This window comes from Seriola dumerili, unplaced genomic scaffold (assembly GCF_002260705.1).
Source record: "Seriola dumerili isolate Sdu_G_001 unplaced genomic scaffold, Sdu_1.0 BDQW01000415.1, whole genome shotgun sequence".
Taxonomy (NCBI): Eukaryota; Metazoa; Chordata; class Actinopteri; order Carangiformes; family Carangidae; genus Seriola; species Seriola dumerili.
In genome coordinates this window covers 657,379-678,965 of record NW_019174670.1, presented here as the reverse complement: position 1 = coordinate 678,965, position 21,587 = coordinate 657,379, and the positions used below count along the sequence as shown (strand labels likewise).

Genomic DNA, 21,587 nt, shown 5'->3' with positions numbered 1-21,587 from the left:
TACACACAGAATTCAATTCAATTCCATTTTTTTTTGTATAGCGCACAAAACATATTATACATTATCTCACAAAACTTTACAGGGTGAGGTCGAGACCAAACCAACAGCTCCCACAAAGAGCAGCACTTGGCGACAGCGGGGAGGAAAAACTTGCTTTAACAGGAAGTGTGTGTGTATGTGTGTGTTTGTGTGATTTATGGGTCTTAAAAATGTTCATTATACAAACAATATAATAAAATAGCTGATGGAACATAGTTACATTTTCCTCTAAAAACATTTTTACTCTTTGAGGTCAAACAATAATCTAGATATATGAGAAAATAAAATTAAGTCTAATTGTTATTCTTTGTCAACAGTGAATTTTATCCCCTGCTAAAGGTTATGGCTCCTGATTTTTTTGTCACAAAAGCTGGGACATCTTTCCACTGCAGTTTACTGGACTCTAGTTATTTATTTTCATTTCTCAACGTGATGAATAATTTGCATATTTTCTCCAGTCACCACCTCCCTGAGGGTTTCCTGTTCCTGCAAGCAGACATGCCCGGACAGGAAACCCTTTCTGAACAAATTAGTTTCTTTTAGAAAAAAAAAAAAATCTCTCCATCACTTATTCTCATCTTTCAGCTGTGGCACCAGACTTCTGAAACAACAAGAGAAAGCTGGCGGAAATATCTGGGCGACTAGCAGAACTGTTCCAACGCTCTAAGACAAGTTATTTATTTATGGGAGATTTTTAAGTGTTCTCATCGGCCACTGCAACAAAAGCGAGTGTTAACAAACTAACAAACAAACATGGACAGAGCACAACATATGAAAGATTAGCTCCACAACAGCGACTTTCAAACATCAAAAACATGAGATCAATGAACCAGCTGATAACGAGGTTCAGCAGGAAGTCTCAGTGTGTGCGTCCAGTGCAGGGACAGGTCCAGGATGTGGTTAGCCTAGCTTAGCACAAAGGCTGGAAGCAGGGGGAAACTGCTAGCATGGCTACACCCAACATTAAAAAAATTCAGCATGTTGTTTTTGTTGGGAGAAAAATGAGCGTCCAGTTCCACCAACAATATCTCAAACTGGGATTAATTTCACTGGGATCAACACTCTCTGAGATTCACTCAGGGTGCAGACAGAGAGCTGTGCAAAGCTCTCACAAATTTCAGTTTTGGTGAACATACAAATGCTAATTCTTGCCCAGGGAGGAGGCTGTAACATTATCTGTGTCAAAACAAGCATCAACGTCTGAGGCTGAAACATGAACAACAACAGTGAAGAACTAAAACCCGCAGTTCCTCTAATGACCACTAGAGTCAAACCGTGAGGGGTGTTATATGAAGCTTTGCTTGTGTCCTTTATCCAGGTAAGCATTCAGTATGCTACAACACTGGCTGGTGTATTTTCAACCATGAGGGTAAATTTATCTCACAAAATAAATCAACCTGTTTCCAGATGTTATTTTGGAATTAGGTGCCATTTATTCTCTAGTAGATCTTTCCAGTCAGAGCTGAACATGTAAATAGGATGTCTATCACAACAGTCTGTTACTGACTTACAATCTGTTTGAGGATGGTGCTGCCAACACTCGGCATGCCGATGCTCAGAGGGAGTTTGTAGCCAAATCCTCGACCGAACTCCACCATCTGCAGCTGGGCAGGATCACGCACTCCCTCCAGAGCCACGGTCAGCAGAGCGCTGATCCCTGCAGACAAAAAACACGCAAGAACATAACATTTATGTGTCGTTATTAGCTGTTACTGTAGTGCACTCCAAGAAATGTATTTTAACTGTGCAAAGACAAGACCAGCACAAAGCAACAGGTCTGTGTGGGCCTCTCCAAGTGCACCTGATATTTTGGTTCATGTACGAATGGCAGAGCAAAATGCAAAAAGTTAATACACATTCAGCCAATCACATCACTGGTCTCATCGCCCTGAAACAGCTGAGCCAATCACAGCGAGGTATGACCACAACCGCTCAACAAATGGAAAGAGGCTTCTCCACAACCTGAACACAGCAATACAAATCTGCAGCCTGAGGCAGACTGTGTGGGTTTTTATTTAAATAAAAGAAATGTTGATGAAGCCATTTATATGATGCCATCAACCTGATACCATCAGCTTTCTTCTGTATGTCACGTCATAAAAGGTCACATCGTATAGTAAAGTGTGACAGTCATGCATTTTAAGAGTAAGAAAAAAGACAGCGACACACAGGACTGTAATCTGACATCTCAACACCAGAATATCAACAGTGTGATATGGTTTCTTATGGGGCTGCTCTCTATGTCTATATGTGTCCTGCTGCCTTCAGGTGCTGCAGGCATTTAATGAGCTGTAGGAGAAACTTTTCATACAGTATGAAGCAGCTGTGGACAACAGATACTGCTGATTTAAACGCATAGATTGGATGGGGATTGATAAATCAAGGGGTTTGTTTACATTTGAAACATTACTCCATCATTGCTGCACATTATATTTCATTTTCTCTTGTTGCTAAAACCACCACTTGGCAGCAGACTGATGTTTCACCAGAAACAGATGTGCTGCTAAGATATCTGTTCTCAGCACAAAGTCTAAAGACATATTTTGCACCAAAGTATCAACAGCTCATTTGCGCCGTCTCATTTGAATGAACCTCCTACCTGTTGACTGTGGCTGTGAGCTTAGCACCAAACGCCCACACAGATGGACAAAGCAAATTTCAAGGTCAGGAAACGACCAAAGTCTCTGAGTGCTGCTTGTGCTGGTCGTAACACTACCACAAAAATAGGGCCCTATTAACTTTAGATATAATTCTGTATTGTGAAGAGTAGAAATGCAAATCGAGGTCACATTTTGTCTCCACTATTTTTTTATGTATATTTCCATAGATGTTTATTCCATAGATGTTTATTTTTCTGCTGTGGTGAGGGAATTTCCCAGTTGTGTGATTAATAAAGTTAATCTAATCTAATCTAATCTATTCTTATCTAATCTAATCTAATATAATCTAATCTAATCTAATCTAATCTAAAACCTCTGCCTGTCAGTTTTTACCAGACTTTCGCAGCAGCTCTGATTGATGTTCCAGGGTCATCACGTCTTCATCGAGTCCGTCTGAGAAGATCACCAGCACCTGATGGATGAGGTTAGTCACGTTAGACTGCTTTTATTGTTAAAGAACTCATCTCAGCACCTTATTTTGACAGGTCTGCAAATTAAACTGACCATTGATCAACTGTAGCCAAAGAGCAACTCCATAATCAATCACTCACCCTTGGATTATAGAGCAAGTAATAATAAGTTTAAATAATAATAGAGTATATAGTCCTAATGTTTTGGAAAAGTAATGATTTTACTGGATTAAAGAAGGCTGGTGATTTAGCACTGAACAAAAGTCTGATCAACAAGAGGTGTCTGGCCAACTTGCTAATAGTTGCCATGGTTTGTTTAATCCTACACTGGCACCAGATTTGACGTTTGGCATCAAATAAAGTTACAATTAGTTCCAGAGTGTTTAAACAACCACATGAAAGTACTTCAAAATCAATTAAAAGGAGTTTTCCTTCACAAATCCCACACAGTCAGAGCCTAACATGTCTCCAGATAATGTTGAGATGGACTAATTTTCACGTCTATTTATTGCAAGCAAATTACAACTCTTTCAATACTTTAACACCTGGCTGCATCTTCAAGCAATCCCTTATGATCACTTCAGAAGAATTTACCAGCTATGAAGAAGTTTACTGGCTGAACTCACATGGTGAGTGAAAAAATAGCTGAAACTCTCTTTTCCCTTCTCATTGTTTGTTTCTGTTTTTGTGAGACTGTCTAACTCGCATGAAACTAGTCTAAGTGCTGACTGAAAAATGCAATATTCTTTATTTAACTAGCAGCTGATGTTGTAAACAACACTTAAACAGTATTGTGAATAGAATACCACAAATACAGTTATGCAGGAATGAGTCCTGAAACCAGGAAATTAGTTGCATTTTCGCTCAGGTGTAACACAAGCTAAAAATATTTTCACGTTTTATTCTACAACATAAAATACATAAGTAATGATCCCAGTCCTGATTTCTTGAAGCTTTTATGTCTTGGTTGCTAACAAGTGTGTAAATGAGTTACAGAGCTTATCTGGGACGTTAAACATCATTACGTTGAACATGAAAACTGATCTCCTCACCAGTCCACCTTTACATCCTGGTTAACTCACCAGTCCACCTTTACAGCCGCATTGTGTTTCTACAAACTGTCACTAACTCTGTCAGAGGAAAGACTTTAGTAGAAGAGTTCAGAGCTGAATCAAACTGCAAGATCAAGTTTAGTGGTGGTGACGTTGAAGTCATGTGACCATGGTGTTGAAGTCATGTGACTGTGGTGTAGTTGGTTTATAGGCTAACATTGGCTTTTTATTTCTGCTGATTGTGTTTAAGCTTCAAACATCATAAAGTGATGTTCATTAGTGAAGATGATCCTGCTGAACTAAACCTGTCAGGATCAGAAACTGTTTTTATATTCTCTAATAAAAGTATGTCATCCCTGCGACACTCTTAAGAGTTAAGAGTGCTATCAAAATATCAAACCAGTTCCAATTCAAATCTATATGAACACAGAAAATCATCATCTCTCCAAAACAATGTGTTTTTTGTGTATGTAAGACTTGTGTAGTATGTCTCAGACTCACCTTCACACCAGCACTGGACTCAAGTCTGAACTTTTCCTCGAAGGATTTCAGCAAGGCAGTGTTGAAATAAGTGGGCTCCACCAAATTCACGGCCATGACTTTCCTCACTACTTCCTTGCTGTAGTGCTCAAAGTTGTAATCATACAGGGTTCGTCCATCACGGCTCACCAACCGGTAGGCGATGTTGGTAGTGACAGGAGTGGTGCCGACACAGCACAGTCCTGGTACTGACGAAATGTAATGGGCGATCTCTGGCAGGAAGGTCTGGAGCTTGGTGTGACCGCTGATCAGCATCTCACCAGGAGCTCCGGTCGTTCGAGTAATATCAAATCCCATAGCGATATCAATGGTGCAGCCTGCAGCAAAGAGAAAAACATGTCTTTACCTTTGGCAGTCATAGACATAGAGGAATATGGTGAGAAATACAGGGAGACATACAGAGAGCCAAAGTTATAGTTTTCAACTCACTGCTTTGTTCTTGGATGGGTTTGGATTTGCAGATGGTGTCGACCACCTTTTGCTTGATCTTTTCCAAGCTACCAAAGTTCTGCACAGTAAACAGCCTCTCTGGGGTGCCGGTGATCTGCAGGAGCTCCAGGTCATGGACGTCTCCAATGCCAATGGCAAACACCTCTATCCCGAGATTCCTGAGACGGTCGGCTGCGTCTTCCACGTCATCCTGCGATTCACCATCTGTGATTAACACAAGATTCTGGGAGATCCCTTCAGATCTACGGCTGCCTCGTGCTGCCTCAAAATATTCCCTGACGGAATCCAGGGCCAGTCCGATGTTGGTTCCTCCACCGAGCTGCTGCATATCCAAGATGTGCTTGGTCACCACTTGCTCAGTGTAGAACTTGTTGAGGTAAAACTCGTGCTGAAAGGTGCTGCTGAACTGGGCAAGTCCCACACGCACTAAATTTTCACTGACTTTGAAGCTGTTCACTAGATCTGTTGTGAACTTCTTCATGATGGTGTAATCTGCTGGGTCGATGCTGCCAGACTGATCGATTAGGAAGACCAGGTCAGCCTTCTGTTTTTCACAAACTGCAAAAGCAAAGAGAAAAACGTTGACCACTTGAGTACATAATACACCAGAGCCCAGTGGATACATTAATGGGGGGACGTTTTTTTATTACAGGTACATTGCCTCATATGTCTGTAGATATGCTCAAAGCAAGTACATGAACATTTTGTAGGTTACTTGTATATTTGACAAGATTACTGAAATGCTGATACTTCTGCCCCTTACCTGGCTTGGTGGAATTGCAGAGGACATGAGTAATATTCTTGTACAGAGTTTCCAGGGCTTCGAAATTGTCCACATAGAAAACTCTGGACGCTTCATGACCAGCCATGATCTCCAGCTGTGCCCTGTTCGCTCCTTCCACTCCAATACTGAAAACACTGATCCCTTTGTCTCGCAGTGCCAAGGAAGGTGCAACCAGATTGTTGCTGTCGGTAGCATCGCCATCTGTGATCACCATGAGAATCTGAGGCACCTGGCGTTCTGCCCGACCACCATTTGCAGCTTCAAAGTACTGTAACGAGTATGCCAAGGCTTTGCCAGTGTAGGTGTCTCCGTATGGGGACTTCAGGGCAGCTATTGCTTGAAGAACTTCTCGTTTAGAGTTGTACTGTTTCAGAGTAAAAATGGAATTGGGGGTGGTGGAGTAGAGAATGACCCCAAAGCGAGTCAGGTCTTTTCCAACTGTAGTTTGGTTCACCATTGACTCCATAAACTTCTGCATGCTTCTGAACTTTGGCAGGGTGATGCTTGTAGAACCGTCCACCAGGAAAATGATATCAGCTTCTTCTGTCTTCTTACACTCTGGTTGAAAATAAAAGGGTAAAGGGTAAATGTGGTCAGGAGGAAGGGTAGAAAGAAAGATGATGAAACAATAAAAGCATTTACATTATAACAAATCAGTAACTTAACAGAACAGTTTATATACTTGTCTTCCATCATACCCACTTTCCAGCTCTCTAATTTAAATGTTCAGTCTTGTTAGCTAGCAAAATATTATCCAATCTATCCAAGAGTCAGTTGGGTTATGTTTACAGTTGAGTATTTTTTGGCCTTTGGGAACCAAAATTTCCCACAAAATTAAGTTTCAGGACAACTTTAAAATTGGCTTTTATAGAACAGTATTGTCCAACAACACTATTAGTATTGTTTTGTAGTCAACAATATAAGTCAGTACCAGTTATGGTTTCCAATGGAATTTTTGATTCATAAATTTTAAATTTAGTCTCTGTACTGAAATATGAAATCTGAATCATGAGGAACAAACTGTTATGCTATGTTATTGAAATGCTTTTTAAAGTACATTTTGTGTTTTTGGGGTAGTCCCAGTCTGCTCTCACCTCTCTCTGGATCACAGAGCTCCAAGGCCAGCTGGCTCTCTAAGTCTTTCAGAGCGTCAAAGTCCCTCTCAGCATACATCCTATCTGGTGACCCGCTGATCTCCAGCAGCTGGGTGGTGTTGGCATCCACAACTCCAATGGCATAGACCAACACTCCTTTGGCCCTCAGAGCCATGGCAGGGCCTTTGACCTCATCTTGGGCCTCGCCATCTGTTATCACTACCAGCCTCTGCCTTAGGTCAGGACGCCCTCCTCTAGATGCATCAAAATACTGTGACACATCTGTGATTGCTCCACCTGTGTGTGTGCCGCCACCAATCTGCAGCATGTTATCAATGGCTTTGGACATTTCTTCTTTACTGTAGTAGCGGTTGAGCGGGAACTCTAGTTTCTGGACAGTGCTGAACTGCATGACACCAACGTGCACCTCATTCTGCCCTATAACGGACTTCCTGATTACAGATTTCATGAAGTCTTTCATTTTCTCATAGTCTTGGGGGTTGATGCTCCCAGAGCTGTCAATCAAAAAGAGAAGGTCGCCTGGTATGTCTTTGCAAGCTGTGGACACAGTAGCACAGACATGTCAGTATAGCATTCTTATGTTTTCCTACTTTCCTTGCCTTGGGGTTCTTAATGTAATAATATAATAACAGAATCTTTTCAGTGGTAAGTTAAGTGCAACACACACCTGCCACATCTCAGCTGTATCAGTTAATTTTTAGTTCATAAATAAGATTTTGAGCTTGTGACGTGATATTCACAAATTAAAGTGTGTAGTTGTAAATTAACCTTTGTAAACCTGAAAAATAAATCTGCACAGTCTAAATGTGATATACAGAAGGTAGTCAGGGCATAGTGACCAATTTTTAGTGAATCTGGGGAACAAGCGTGAGAAAACTGGTGCTTTTCTGGAGCCCTGATGAGCATCAATAGGACAGTATTGCATCATTGCAGACTCACACCACCCTTCTGCAAAGTGCTGGGGAGTCCTGGTGGCCCACAAGTTAAGGCGTTGACCATGAAGTGCAAAGGTCTGCATTCATGTCCAGCCAAAGACCTTTGTTGCATGAAATTCCCCAGCTTGCCCTCATTTCCTGTCATCTCTCTACTATTGGGTGTCCAATAAAGTCATACAGTTCCCAAAAAGATGAAGGTTGTAATGCATTTTAAACTCCAGTCTACTCTGTATTTCCTTACCATCTGTAGAACAGATATCTGTGATGATATCATCCTTGATGGGCCTCAGGGCATCAAAATTATTGACAAAGAAAGTCCTCTTAGGGTCGCCAGAAATCTCTCGCAGCTCATCTGCATCTGCCTTTTTAACCCCGATGGCATAGACAGTGACACCCTGCGCCCTCAGTTTTTCTGCAGGAGCAATGACCTCATCAGCGGATTTTCCATCAGTGATGACGACCAGGTACTCTGGGACTTTATTCCCACGAGTGGCCATTGCTCTGTCAAACAGTGGGCCCATGAACTCCAGTGCTCTTCCGGTCTGTGTCCCACCTCCTACTTGTTTGATTCCCTCCACAGCTTTCTCCAATGTCTTGGCATCCATGTAGGTTGTCAGATCAAATTCTAAGTTTGGAGAATCTGCATATTTTGCAACTCCCACGCGGACATGTTGCGGCCCGATACGGAAGGTGTGAAGAAACTCAGTGATGAACTTCTTCATGTCTTTGAAGTCTGCGGGGTAAATACTTCCTGAGTGATCAACCAGGAAGAAGATATCTGCTTCATCTGTTTGTACGCAGCCTGGAAAGTAAATGCAAAAATATTGTGAGTTCTTTTCCTGATGCATCAGCTGGATACTCTTTATTTATTAAATGTTCTATGCTTAAAATGCTGTTACCATACTCTTAATACTTTGACTGTAAACGTATTTATTTATATTTGTGTACATTCAAATAAATGAAGTCAACTATTAAAAAAACACTGGTTCAGACCTTGTTTGATGCCAGTTCTTCTTGTATTGACTGAGATAGCTTGGCGCAAGATGTTAGTGCAAAGAATTTTCTGCAGGCTCTGCTCCACAGATTTCAGCTTGACAAAACTGTCCACAATGAACACATGTTTATTGGGAGGATAAGACGCCATCTCCACCAGCTGGGCCTTATTGGCATCTTTGACTCCTAGGGAGTAAACTGTGACACCAGCCCGACGGAGATCAGCTGCTGGTTGGCTCACTTCGTCCTGGGATTCACCGTCTGTAATCACCACTGCCACCTGCTGGATGCCCTTATCTTTCCTGCTTCCTCTTTGCTTGGTAAAAACATTCTCCAGGGTGAATTTCAGGGCAGCTCCAGTGTTCGTACCACCCCCATGGTAAGGCAAGATTTTGATGAAATTCAGCAGTTCTTTCTTGTCGCTGAAGCTGTCGAGGTACACCTGGGCTGTGGGCCTGTCGTTGTACATCACAATGCCAACTCGGACTCTACTTGGACTAACTTCCAAGCCGCTGACAATTGAATGCAGGAAAGTACGTACCAGCTGGAAGTTTGGGGTTCCAATGCTTCCTGACTCATCAACAATGAACACGATGTCTGCCAGTTTGGCTGCTTTGCAATCTGTGAAATGAGTGTACAACCATAAAGTCATATTAATTCATTTGTGAGCCACTGAACCATTCACATACCTTTCAAGATGAAGGACAGACTCAGACGAGGAATATTCATGATACAATCTGCACAGTTCTGTCAGTTCAGAGTGCATTTCTTGGTGACCATCTATAAACTTGTCTTGCTGGAACAGGCAACTGACGCAGCATCTGGAACACCCAACAACATCCCAAGAAAAATTCTGAGCATGTCAGAATTATTTGGCCTTTCTTTGCAGAGTTGGATGACTTTTATGTGTTTTATGACACTGACCAGCAGGAGCAATACTACAAGTACCAAGGATGTTGGTACAACTACCAGCAAAAACTGAATAGTGAGGGGCAAGTTGGGCAAGTTGACGCTGGCCCTGTTGAATGTAAAAGTCTAAACATTCAAAAATGGGCCAGTGGAATGGACAGTAAACCAAGCCTATGATGCTCTCCTAAAAAGGTGCAAGCCAACACCCAACACCCTTAAATCTCAGGTGCATGTCGGATCTCTACTTGTCATTCATCTTTGATAAGCTAACATGGTAATCAAACAGCCTTACTCATCTGTCTGTGAGAAACATCTCACATATCTGGGACAAAAACTCAAAAAGAGTAACTTTGAATAAAAGGGTTAAAACAGATTTCTAAAAGGTGCACTCAAGTAATTGATTTTAATAATAATAATAATAGTATGATAAAAAGCTTTTTACCTCCAGTAAGAGTGGTTTCCTGTTCCTGTGTTTCGAAAATAGCCTTTAGTGTATGTACATTGCTGAGGGAATAGTATACATATGGTGCTGTGGCTATGACACGCATTTCATCCACCGCTGAACTGAGGCCCATCCCCACCACAGTTATTCCCTCTGATTTGATCAGACGTGACTGCTTATACACAGAATCATCTGAATTTTTTCCACTTAGAACAACCAGGTACTGTCGGTAGCCTTGGTCCGCTCGGCTTCCTGCCTCACTGGTGAAAAAGTGAGTGCTGGCATACTCCAATGCACTGCCCAGGTAACGTTGCTCGTTGGCTTGCAGTCGACGCTGGCGGAAACGCCTAACACCAGCCAGGGTCTCCTCTTTGGTTTGATAAGCGTTAAGAAGAAATTCCACCTTGGTATCTTGACCATACTGAGCTAAGCCCAGACGATGGCCAGATGCTCCGATGTTAAGTTGGTTGACCAGTCGGACGAGGATGCTCCTGATCTGCTGGAACTCTCCTGGACTCATGCCACTGTCCAGCAGGAAGAAAATGTCTGCAAACTTTTCTGCCAACGCTGAAAGAAAACCAAAAACACTGAAATAACTTCTGCTGTTATGTCAGACCAACCTGGCCGAAGAAAAAAAGCAAATAGAAATGATAAAACTTGTGAGTGTCTCTTAATTACAACACAGTAAATCACAATGATATGGTATCTTACCATGAACAAGATACTGATAATTCATAATTCTTAAATCAGGATTAACCAACTACAAATTAACCAGCTACATTTTCTGGATGCCAAATAAAGTCGATTCAGCATTATAAAAATAACCAGCACTTTGCTAAAAGCATCTGGATTAAAACATTTTTAATGTAACACAGGGAGGCTGTGAGGTGACAGATCTCTGCTGGGCCAATGAACCAAAAATTAAAGTTCCCACACTAAAATTGCATAACAGTAAGTTCACCACTGTTTGTCCCATTTCCCAAACAGCCTCTATCTTTTAATGTTGAGTATTTTGGCAACAATGCATTATTGCCAGCTGACCTCAAACAACACTGAAGGCAGGGTGTTACATTAATCATTACAGATCATCATCTGTTATGTCTGGAGACTCAAAGCTATAAGAATGTCAGATGGAAAAAGTCACAGCACAATGTATGTCATGGTTATTGTTAGGATTAGGACTGTGGTATTAAAGCTACAGCCAAGCTCAGATTGCTACCTGTTTGCTCTGAGTCTTTCTGAACTTTATGTAATCCTGTTGTTTTTGTGCTTCAGATTCATACTCCTGCCACGCTCAGTTCCTGTCATGTCTTGCCAGCTTGGATTTTGTTTGCATGCTCAGCTCTATGGGTTTCCTGTCTGTAAGGCCATCTCTGCCATTATCCTGCCGGGCTGTCTACAGCCCCATGCCCTCATCACCATAACCCACCCCCATTACACACCATTAACTAAAAGTGCAATAAAAGAGTTGTTGTTTTCACCACTACTCTGTGTTCTGTCTTGTGGGTTCCGATCATACTAAAACCTCAGCTTTCCTAGAAAAGTTGAATCGAGGGCAACTGAACTTGGTTGACACTTGGCCTCATGTGACTCCAACTGTCGTTATTACAACAGTCAGGAGCACTAACAAACCACGTGACATCAGTGACCTTGATAATGATCCCACAGAGGTTAAATACCCTGGTGTCCTCACTGGTCATTCAGAACAGAAGAAGACTCTTGAAAGGTGAAACATCTTGAAGTATTTACAACCAAGTCCAGTTTCCCTTGATTCACTGCAGCAAGGTAAGAACTGGAGAACAGCTTCTGTACATTTCTACAAACAAATGCTTGGGCAGTTGTTTTCCTCTGATTCTTATACTTTATTGCAAGATATCAAACTTTCTAAAGATGTTTCCCACAATCCTTTGCCTTACCTTGCCTCTGATCCCCCATGGAGACACAAACAGTTTGCAGCAGACCGTCTGTCAGGGCCACCAGAGCTTGGTAGCTATTGATGGTAAACAGGAAGCGCTCTGAAGGCCGGCTGGCAATGGACTGGAGCTCCTTTACGTTTGTGTTTCCCACCCCGATGGCAAACACAATGACTCCGCGCTGCTTCAGGCGTTGGGCGGGCATCGTCACATTATCCATGGAGTCGCCATCTGTGATGATCACAACAATCTGAGGCACTCGTTGGCTTGCTCGGCTACCGGCCTCTTCTGTGAAGTACCTCTCCATGAGGAAGTCAATGGCCTTGCCTGTTTGTGTGCCCCCTTTTCGGTAGGGGAACGTTCCTATCTCAGCCAGCAGGGATTGCTTGTCCATGTGGTCCTTCAGCAGGAACTCCTGGTGAGGTTCGTCACTGTACTGTGCCAAGCCAACCCGAACTTTGTCAGGGCCGATGTCAAGGCCTGACACAACGCTGCGGAGAAACTGCTGGCCTGCCTCGAAGTTGGCTTGACCGATGCTGGAGGAGCCATCAATGAGGAAGACGATGTCGGCCACAGTGGCCCTGGAACATTCTGGACAGGAAGAAGAGGACAGTCAGAATTTGGAGCAACAAGATGAGGATCATGTCTGTGTGAGTGTTTATGTAGAGGATACCATGTAAGTCTATGTTGTTGGTATTCTAGAACAACATAGACCAATGGAAAAAAAAACGTTCCTTCACTTGAAGGCTGTTGTTAATACCTCCTTGAGTAAGGCACCAAATCCACTACCTGCCTTCATAGAGCTGCTGACTGTAGAAAACTGTAGTTGAAACTTATTGTGAATATGTGGAACTGAAGTACGGACCAGTTGCACGTGGGCTTAGATAAACAGAGTGGACAAAATAACAAAACCACCTTAGAATATAACAGTTTGACAATGCAGACAAAACCCCCCACAAACTACAGGAATTTACACCTTATTGGCACTGTCAATTAAAAGTAAAAAGTACATAATAAATGCTTCAAACATGGTGGCACTTGATGCAATGATAATGAAATATTGAACTACTAAGTTTATGGAAAAAGCAGGTAACTTGACAATTCCAAATAAGGGTCTAGGACCATATATGATATGATCAAAAACTCCAGAAATGCTACTAAAATGACCTTGCTGTGAAAGTCTTCTGCCACTAATGAACTGAATTACACTCTATGGTTTTACAGTTATTCTGTCTGTGTTTAAAAAACGTCCTTGGTCAAGGTTCCTCTCTCAGTGAATTCTGTTGGACATCTAAATTTGCAGAAAAACTAAATTACTTGGTACAACAACCAGTAAGTGATACTTGGCTCACCATTTCTTACTTACATGAATTTTCCCTAGGGATAAAAAAAAATCGATCTATCTACTTTTAAATAATACTTATGTCAGATCTGGTGATCACCGCCGGCTGTGTGGTATGACACATATTACCTTGAGACAATTGCAGGAGTTGTCGTTTGGCTTCCTCTACAGTTGTGCACAGTGTCTGGACGATGCTCTGAGAAATTCCCTGCAGAGCTGCGAAATCAGACACGCTGTAGACATGCTGGCTATGCGGCTCATTTGCTATCTCTCTCAGCTGGTCTTCATCTGCTTCTTTGATACCGATTGCATACAAAACAATTCCCTTTCTCTTCAGATCCTGGGCATGGGACTCAACGTTGTCTTGTGATTTGCCATCTGTGATCACCACAGCGATCTGTGGGACGTTCTGGGCAGCCCGGCTTCCAGCTGCTGCCTTAAAGTGCTCCTTCAGCATGAAGTCCAAGCCCTGCCCTGTATGGGTGCCGCCCCCCATGTAAGGTAATTTGCTGATGTACTGGAGTATGTCCCCCTTGTTCTGATAGGTGTTGAGCAGGAACTCGGTGCGTGGACTGTTGCTGTACTGGACCAGGCCGATGCGGACATGGTCAGGCCCAACATCGAAGCTGTTGACCAGTGTGTACAGAAACTGACGGATCTGTTCGAAGTTCTCAGTGCCGATGCTCCACGACCCATCGACCATGAAGACGATGTCAGCTACAGCCTCTTGCTTGCAGACTGAGGGGGAAGGTTGTCAAGTCATGGAGAGGTCTTGGAGATAAGAAGTCACAGGGTGCTACAAGGAAAGCTCTTACTACTCAAGCAGTTCTTGGTTCTGAGAAAGTGTTGCAGCCAAAGGTGAAAAGGTGTCAGCGTGATCTACAGATAGAAGTTGGGGGCAGCTCACGTGTGCAAGCCAGAAGAAAAAAATGAGCAGCTGGTTGTAAGGTTGTGAGTTGTCTCTGGACAGGAGCAGGGATCTGCACTGAAAGCACTTACCTTCAGGTGGACTGCTGGAAGCAGAAGCGTGAGGAATATGAAAAAATAAAGTTTTGTTGCTTACAGCTGGTGCTCATTTCCTTCAGAAAATGGTGATGGAACAAACAGAAGATGGATAAAGTGATGATCCAACCCAGCCTTTCCTTTAACATTTCCTCTCCTACTCACCACATCAGATCATCACCTCATCTTAAGCAAACCTGATATTCATGAGCCTGGCTACATCAGTATTTACCTTAATAGTTTTCTTAAGATGTGTCCTATCCTAAATACTTCAAACAGATTCAAATCTATCATGTTTCCTGTTGCTGGTCGGGTTAGTTAGATTGTAATCCAAACTAATGTTGCAGTTTTTGGCCATCAAACTAGACTAAGAGGAATAAACTTGTGTTGTTAGATAACTCTGCTACAAAAAAAACATCCTTGGAAACAAGAAAAGTCTTTATTAAAAAGTACTTTAATTTCATCATAAGGGATCACAATCCCTAAACTCCTCAGTAGCTGTAGTAGTGTAAATTGTAAGTAGTAAGCAGTGGTGAGGGCTTGATCCTTAAATTATAGATTTTGAGAAGAATATTTCTTTAACTTTAAAAACAAAATTCCAGGACATAATTAGGTTTCAAAAGCTTTTGTTTGAATAAAGGAATCATAAGAAAACTATTAAGGATGTTTTTTTGGTAATCAGACCCATTAAGCTCAAGACTTTGTGCTTTTGTGAACCAGTTAATGCATCATATCCATGTGCACGGCAGAAAACACATTCTTGTGCAGGGTTAGTAATGGTGCTCTTTATATGTTTACAATGAACATGAGCTTCACACATCTGCTGTGTCTGTGTGTGTGTGTGTGTGTGTGTGTGTATGTACCTACATGCATTTCTGTATATACACTAATACACTATAAACTAGATTGTTTTCACAGATGTTATGGGCTGATGTAAGGCTGAAGCAGGGGCACGTTCGCCATGATCGTTTATGTGCTGGTATGCAGGAAGTTAAGTCATAGCTGCATAATCATACACACCTGTCTCCTGAGCAGTGTTGCTGTAGAAACATACTGCCATGATGAGGCCGAGGAAAAGACCCCACCTCCCCTCCATGCTGGCTTAGTGGCTCTCGGGTTTCTCTCTTCCTACAGAACAAAGACAAAGATGACCATAAATGCAGAGAATGATCTGTTTTCCATCTGGAAGCCCTCAGACATAAAGGCAGGACGCACCCACCATGACTCTGCATCACTGAACACAACAAAAAAGTTCAAAAGAACTGTCCTCCTTTTTGGGGAAATGCCACATTAAAAGAGGAATTTACTAACACCTTGAATGTGGGAGTCAAAGTACTAACCCAGTATTAGCATCTCTCGCAAACACCACTTAGCTGTGGTAGAAGAAATCAGACAATTTCGTTGAAGGTAAAATTGTCTTAGCACAATGTAGAAAAATACTCCAAGATGATCAGAAAGAGAAGCATTGAAATTTACCTAAAACCTTTCTGTAAAGTCTGTAGAACTTTACAGAAATACTGGAGAACATTCCCTTAAAATGCCATTTAAAGGAGCTATTTGTAAGTTTTGCTATGGCTACATAGCTAACATTAGCATTAGCAGCTGTTTACTTACCAGTCTAGAAGAAATGTTATGAGTGAGTTCAGCATCCATTTTCATCCCTTTACTCACCAGCAGCTGTCTCCAGAGGTGGAGACAAACACCAATGTTGACTCTTGTCTCTATCACATATTTACTGCCACTGAAGTTAGCATGCTAACCAGCTAACCCTGGCCCATCTTGTCACTTTCCATTAGCTACTCACTGTAAATAATAAATAGCAATGCCCCTTAAAATTTACTTAATTTGTTTATTTATAGCTTTTGAAATTAAACCGTTTTAAGGGGTTTAGTTTTGTGTTTTGTGTTTCCAAAGTAAGGGATGCTGAAACATCTCGCCAAACATGGTTTCATGTCAGGAGCAGGTAGTGGTGATTGTCGGTTGACAAGAGCTTCAGTGATCATTGGTCATACAAGGTTTTAATACATATGTGGAGCAGCTTCGTCTTCAGGACAGACAAGAGGCTACAGTAATTGACAGGCCAGGGCTAGCTTGTTAACATGCTAACTTCAGTAGAAGAAAAGACGTGTAAGAGACACGAGTTAACACTGGTGTTTGTTTCCAAACAGCTGTTGTTGAGTAAAGGGATGAAGTTTGATTCTGAACTCATGTTTCTTCTAGACTGGTAAGTAAAAAGCTGCTTACATCAGCTAAATTTTAGCTATGTAGCAATACCAAAACATACAAATAATTAGTAATACTCAGGTGTTTAATCAATCAATGGAATATAATATATTAACCCTTATGAAAAAAGCACATGTGAACATGGTGTTTTCACAACCTAACTTTCACATTTGATATGTACACAGGTGCTGTCATTTTTTGGGGGTTTCACATAGCTATGTAAATTAGTTTCACATGTAATCCCAAAGGTTTCACATGGGAATTTACTTGGGGTTTACATATTGCACCAAGAAAATGTTCCAAAACCATACATTTCCCATGTGACAGCACAAGTTCCACACACTTCGCATGAGGTTTAACATGTTTTCACATTAAATTTTCACATGCAAAAATCACATGTACATGTGGTCACATTTATGTTTTATGTAATTGTTATTATTTTTTAAAGGGGCAAAACCTCATAAAAATGATTACATATGAAAGCCATCCCTTAATTGATGACTTCAAGTCATTTCAGAAGGTATAAATTAAGGGGAAGTTTCCTGTTGGTCAGTTGTTAAACAAGCGGATCACAAACCAGGGTCCTGATAAAACTGCCTCCCACCTCGCCTGTAACCAGAACCCACCCAGTGATTTCGAAGGTCATGTGGGCATGATCTGGGAGCCTCGTAACACTCGAGGGCGGAGGAGTGTGTTAAGTGGGATCTTCTGCGGTATCAGTATAATTACTGAAATTATGTGTCCCATAACACCACAACTACTAGGGTGGGATGACACTGAATAAATCATCAAATGAGCCAATCCAGTCTATGTTACAGCAAAGGACATAAATCAGCTTTCACATTGTCACCAGATATTTGGATGAGCTGACCGATGTGAGGTCAGACACTCAGTTCAGTGTCCATCTGCTGCTGCTGCAAAACAACATCAAAAAAGTTGATGAGGTGATGGTGGAGAGTCAAGACGAAAGAAATCCCTGCTCCCAGTTAAGGACCTGCCAGGATTCTCTGGAAACCTGGACTGAGAAGTTTTAAAATCGAATAATGGAATTAGAGTTTCCCTGAGGAAAGACTGACTGAAGGTCAGTGAAGAGAAATCACTCAGGATTTTGTAATATTTATTTTTATTGTAGCATTAAGCTGCATAATAACAAAATGTGAAAAAATCTTAAGGGGTCTGAACACTTTCTGAATACACTGTTGATACTGTATTCCTATATTGTTGAATAAAGATTACATTTGTTATTTGTGGTATTTTCCATTATGAGACTGTGGAACTGTTGTAGCATTAAACTATGAAAACTAACTACAACTAGGTTTGTTTTTCTGGCTGCTCCAACATTTACTGACATTTTACAATTAAAGCTCAAAAACACTGTGGATCATAGTGTTTGTAGGCAGAAGTGTGTTTTTGAGCCTCTAAAACAGAGACTTTCAGACATGCTGCTGGACCCCTTTTATTTTGAAAACTCTGGGGTTGTTGATTGGCTCTCATCAGCCTGGACTACCAGTGGTGAATACAACATGATAATGAATGACAGTGTTACTGACCTTGTTGTCTTTGCTAGCAGCTGTTGTTCACTTACATTCTCTGCTTCAATGCTACAACTGTCTTTGCTGTTTCTCCTTCAGAGGATTTACTGCAGAGGAGACAATCTACTTCCTGTTTACACCGGCTGGCACACGCTCAGTGTAGGTGATGGTCATGTGACATGTGTTTTCAGGTGTGATAGTTTGGACGGAGATTATTTCTGATACGGCCGTGTGGTTGAAGAACGTTTTGGGTTTTAAACGCTGATTTGAAATAAAAAGATATTAGTGTTAATGAAGTCCATAAGACTCACAGTTCCTCAAGCCTGAATATTAAGTTTTAAATAAAACAATCATTTTCCATCAAGACAAGTATTAGAGGAAGTGATATTAGATCCTAACTACAGTTAAAATGTTGTGATTTTGTATTTCTAAAGGGGTGAATTATGTTGTTTGTGTTTTTGTCCACTTCTGTGAAGCTGGGGTTTCTTTCTCTTCTTCCCTGCAGTCTGGAACAGACTCGCTGAACATATGATTCAGTCTTGTGTGCAAAACAAATGAGAAAAGGAAGATGTAAAAATAAAAAGGACAGAATCCTCTATCCTCCATCTTTTACCGTTTGTACAGAGAGAGAGATGATGAAAAACAGTTTGTGCAGCTCACACGACCACTGAGCCAAACTTCATAACTCCCCTATTGTGCTGATGTTCCCTCTTCTTCTTCTGCAGTTCCAGAGAAGCCTGCGGCTCCGGTGGCCAAATGAATTCAAAGCATCTCTGCAACACATAGATCCAGAAGACTGAGAGCAGCTCAGTCTGCTGCATCTGGCTCTGCTTACTGCCTCATGGTGCCATTTCCTGTCATCTGTGGGCACCAGACACTGTCCTGCCACATCACAGCTCAGATAGACGAAGCTGCTCACTGCACCATCTCACTGAGGTAAAGCCTGGACCTGCCTCCACTCCCTTACTCCCACCACCATGAAGTCTTTAGTTTAGATCTGTTCTTCCTGAACTGCTGATCAGATAAGCACTCAGGGATAAAGCAAGCTGGAGAGCTTAATTCACAGGAATTCAAGGAAATATTAGCATTCGCACATCTGTATTCAGCTGGAGGCAGCGACACAGATGTTACACCATCTCAGGCAGAAAAACATTCCTAAGCTGTTCTGGATTTGATACTTGAGAATTACAATATGTCAATTTATCAGCAGATATTCTTTTTTTTACACAAACAAACACGTCTGATGTTACACAAATGTGATGTAGAATAAACTTGTCAGTGTTGTCTGATGGACACTGACTCTGATGGAGACGCCTTTTCTAAATGACCTCAAACATCTGCAGCTGATTGTGCCGACACAGATCAGGGCAGTTAGCGAACCTCTGAACTATCGTATTCCTAGACACCAGCACAACTATGGCGTGCACGGTTTCACTCTGCACATCAGCTGTTTGAGTCAGATTCCCTTTTTCCAACAACATTATCAGGCAACTGGTAAAACTTATCCATCTCGTCTCATCCTCGGGTTGTTGCTCCTGTAGTGTCAGAGTCTTCATGTTTTTAAAACTTATCTCTGGGCTGCAGCTTCACTCTTTCATCCCTGTGCTCAGTGTAACCACCATGTTTCTGGTGTAAGAGCACTGTGCTGGACAGGTGACATGTTTATCTACAGTGTCTGTCTCTGAAAGACGTCAAAGCAGGAAAAGGCTGAAAATTAGCAAGTTCACCTGGTGTTGTGTTTACATCACTGCTGATCAGACCTGGAGCTGATAAATACCTGCGTCTACTGACTGACTAGGGTCATGTGACCCAGGTGTGAAGCCGATTGTTCCCTTTTCTATTGCCAACAAAAAACTGATTGCAGGTTTTTTGAGCAGTTGAAAATGGGCTAGAGAGAGCCGAGTGTAGGTGCTGCATATGCATAGGAATGCAGTAGTTCAATGGTTGAGGAAATGTGGTTCCAAAGGAAAGGAGGTCACGGAGCCTATGTCCATCTTTATTTACAGTCTGTTTGGTCATGGGCTGTGATCTTTCATATGTATTTTCATATATATATCTGAAAAGTCAAATACATGAAACCTGCATCCAGTTTCTTCATTCATATTCTCTTCCGAGCAACCGGTTTCCCTCCTCCTCCTCCCTGAACCTTTCCACTCTCTCCTCTCTGAATTTCATAAGAAGCATTAAACATAATTTACCATCACTGTGCTAAAGGGACTGCAGCTTGGCTGAATGAAAAGTGTGGAAGCAAATGTCTCTGGTTTCAGACTTGACAGCATGTGCCTGTTGGTTCAGTACCAACTACCAAACGATTCAAAGGAGCTCAGCTGTGATTCTCTTCACGGGACTGTAGAGGATTTCTAAAGAATCAAACCCCCTCTCTCCCTTGCAGCACAGTCATCATGACAGTAACCAGCACCAGTACTGTAGGTGGGTGCGCCTCTTTTCCTCTGTGTGTGTGTGTACACATGTGTTGCCCCCCCACCACCACCACAAACATGTTTGAAATCTGTGTTTAATCACCTGCCAAACGGCCGAGGCCCCACGAGGGGAGGAAGTGGAGTTCCATCTAATGTGAAACATGTGAGACTGATTGAGAGGAGGGTCGGTCATTACGTGGACCTCCACGCTCCGCTCCAATTCTATTTATTTAGTTGGGCTGTATGGACGGACTGTTTGATGTTAAATAACGAGGGGCCTCATTGTTTAGAGCGTCAGTCCAAACTGAAATGAGGCTCACAGGACGGAGCAGAACATTGGAGAGTTGGAGGGATTTCCTCTGATGAAGGGACGGTGTATCTGAAGGCTGGTATCTGACCTCTGAGCAGACTGACTGACAGCAGATCAGACAAGGAGCGCTGCATCAGCCACACTTCTTTTTTTACAAAACTGAGAATCTCCACAATCACATCTAATCTCCACAGTGATTCTCCAGATGTGTTCAGATGTGAAATTAGAATTTGAAAGCCTTTATTGTCATTGTAAGAACTGCATACAACGGAGTTTGCTCCAGCTCGTCATGTTGTGCGTGACGGATCTCACATTGGTGAGAAAGATTCTTGGCAGCGGAGCTTTGTGTACCTCACCACCATCCCCTCTTCTGCTTCATCTCCCTACGTCACCCCCGCCGCTGGCTGGACCAGCTGATCCACTGCGACCATGGTGGTCTCGCTATGTCCTTTGGGATGTTGTGAGCTTTACAGCTAAATTGTACCGTGATCCAAAGTAAGTTAAGTCTTGTCAACT

At 42.1% G+C, this 21,587-nt stretch overlaps 1 protein-coding gene across 1 annotated transcript in view; it reads right to left on the bottom strand.

The window, feature by feature from the left end:
• Positions 1 to 15,696, bottom strand: part of LOC111233704 (collagen alpha-6(VI) chain-like) — a 38,472-nt gene extending 22,776 nt beyond the window's left edge. Inside the window, exons 1-12 of the mRNA XM_022761582.1 lie at positions 15,607 to 15,696; positions 13,714 to 14,322; positions 12,246 to 12,833; positions 10,330 to 10,896; positions 8,979 to 9,599; positions 8,227 to 8,787; positions 7,030 to 7,587; positions 5,915 to 6,493; positions 5,131 to 5,709; positions 4,663 to 5,018; positions 3,033 to 3,111; positions 1,551 to 1,696 (exon numbers count right to left, since the gene is read on the bottom strand). Of these exons, the coding sequence (XP_022617303.1) occupies positions 1,551 to 1,696; positions 3,033 to 3,111; positions 4,663 to 5,018; positions 5,131 to 5,709; positions 5,915 to 6,493; positions 7,030 to 7,587; positions 8,227 to 8,787; positions 8,979 to 9,599; positions 10,330 to 10,896; positions 12,246 to 12,833; positions 13,714 to 14,322; positions 15,607 to 15,682 (5,319 nt within the window). The 5' untranslated portion in view covers positions 15,683 to 15,696. The remainder of the gene's footprint in view (positions 1 to 1,550; positions 1,697 to 3,032; positions 3,112 to 4,662; positions 5,019 to 5,130; positions 5,710 to 5,914; positions 6,494 to 7,029; positions 7,588 to 8,226; positions 8,788 to 8,978; positions 9,600 to 10,329; positions 10,897 to 12,245; positions 12,834 to 13,713; positions 14,323 to 15,606) is intronic.
• Between the last annotated feature and the right edge of the window lie 5,891 nt (positions 15,697 to 21,587).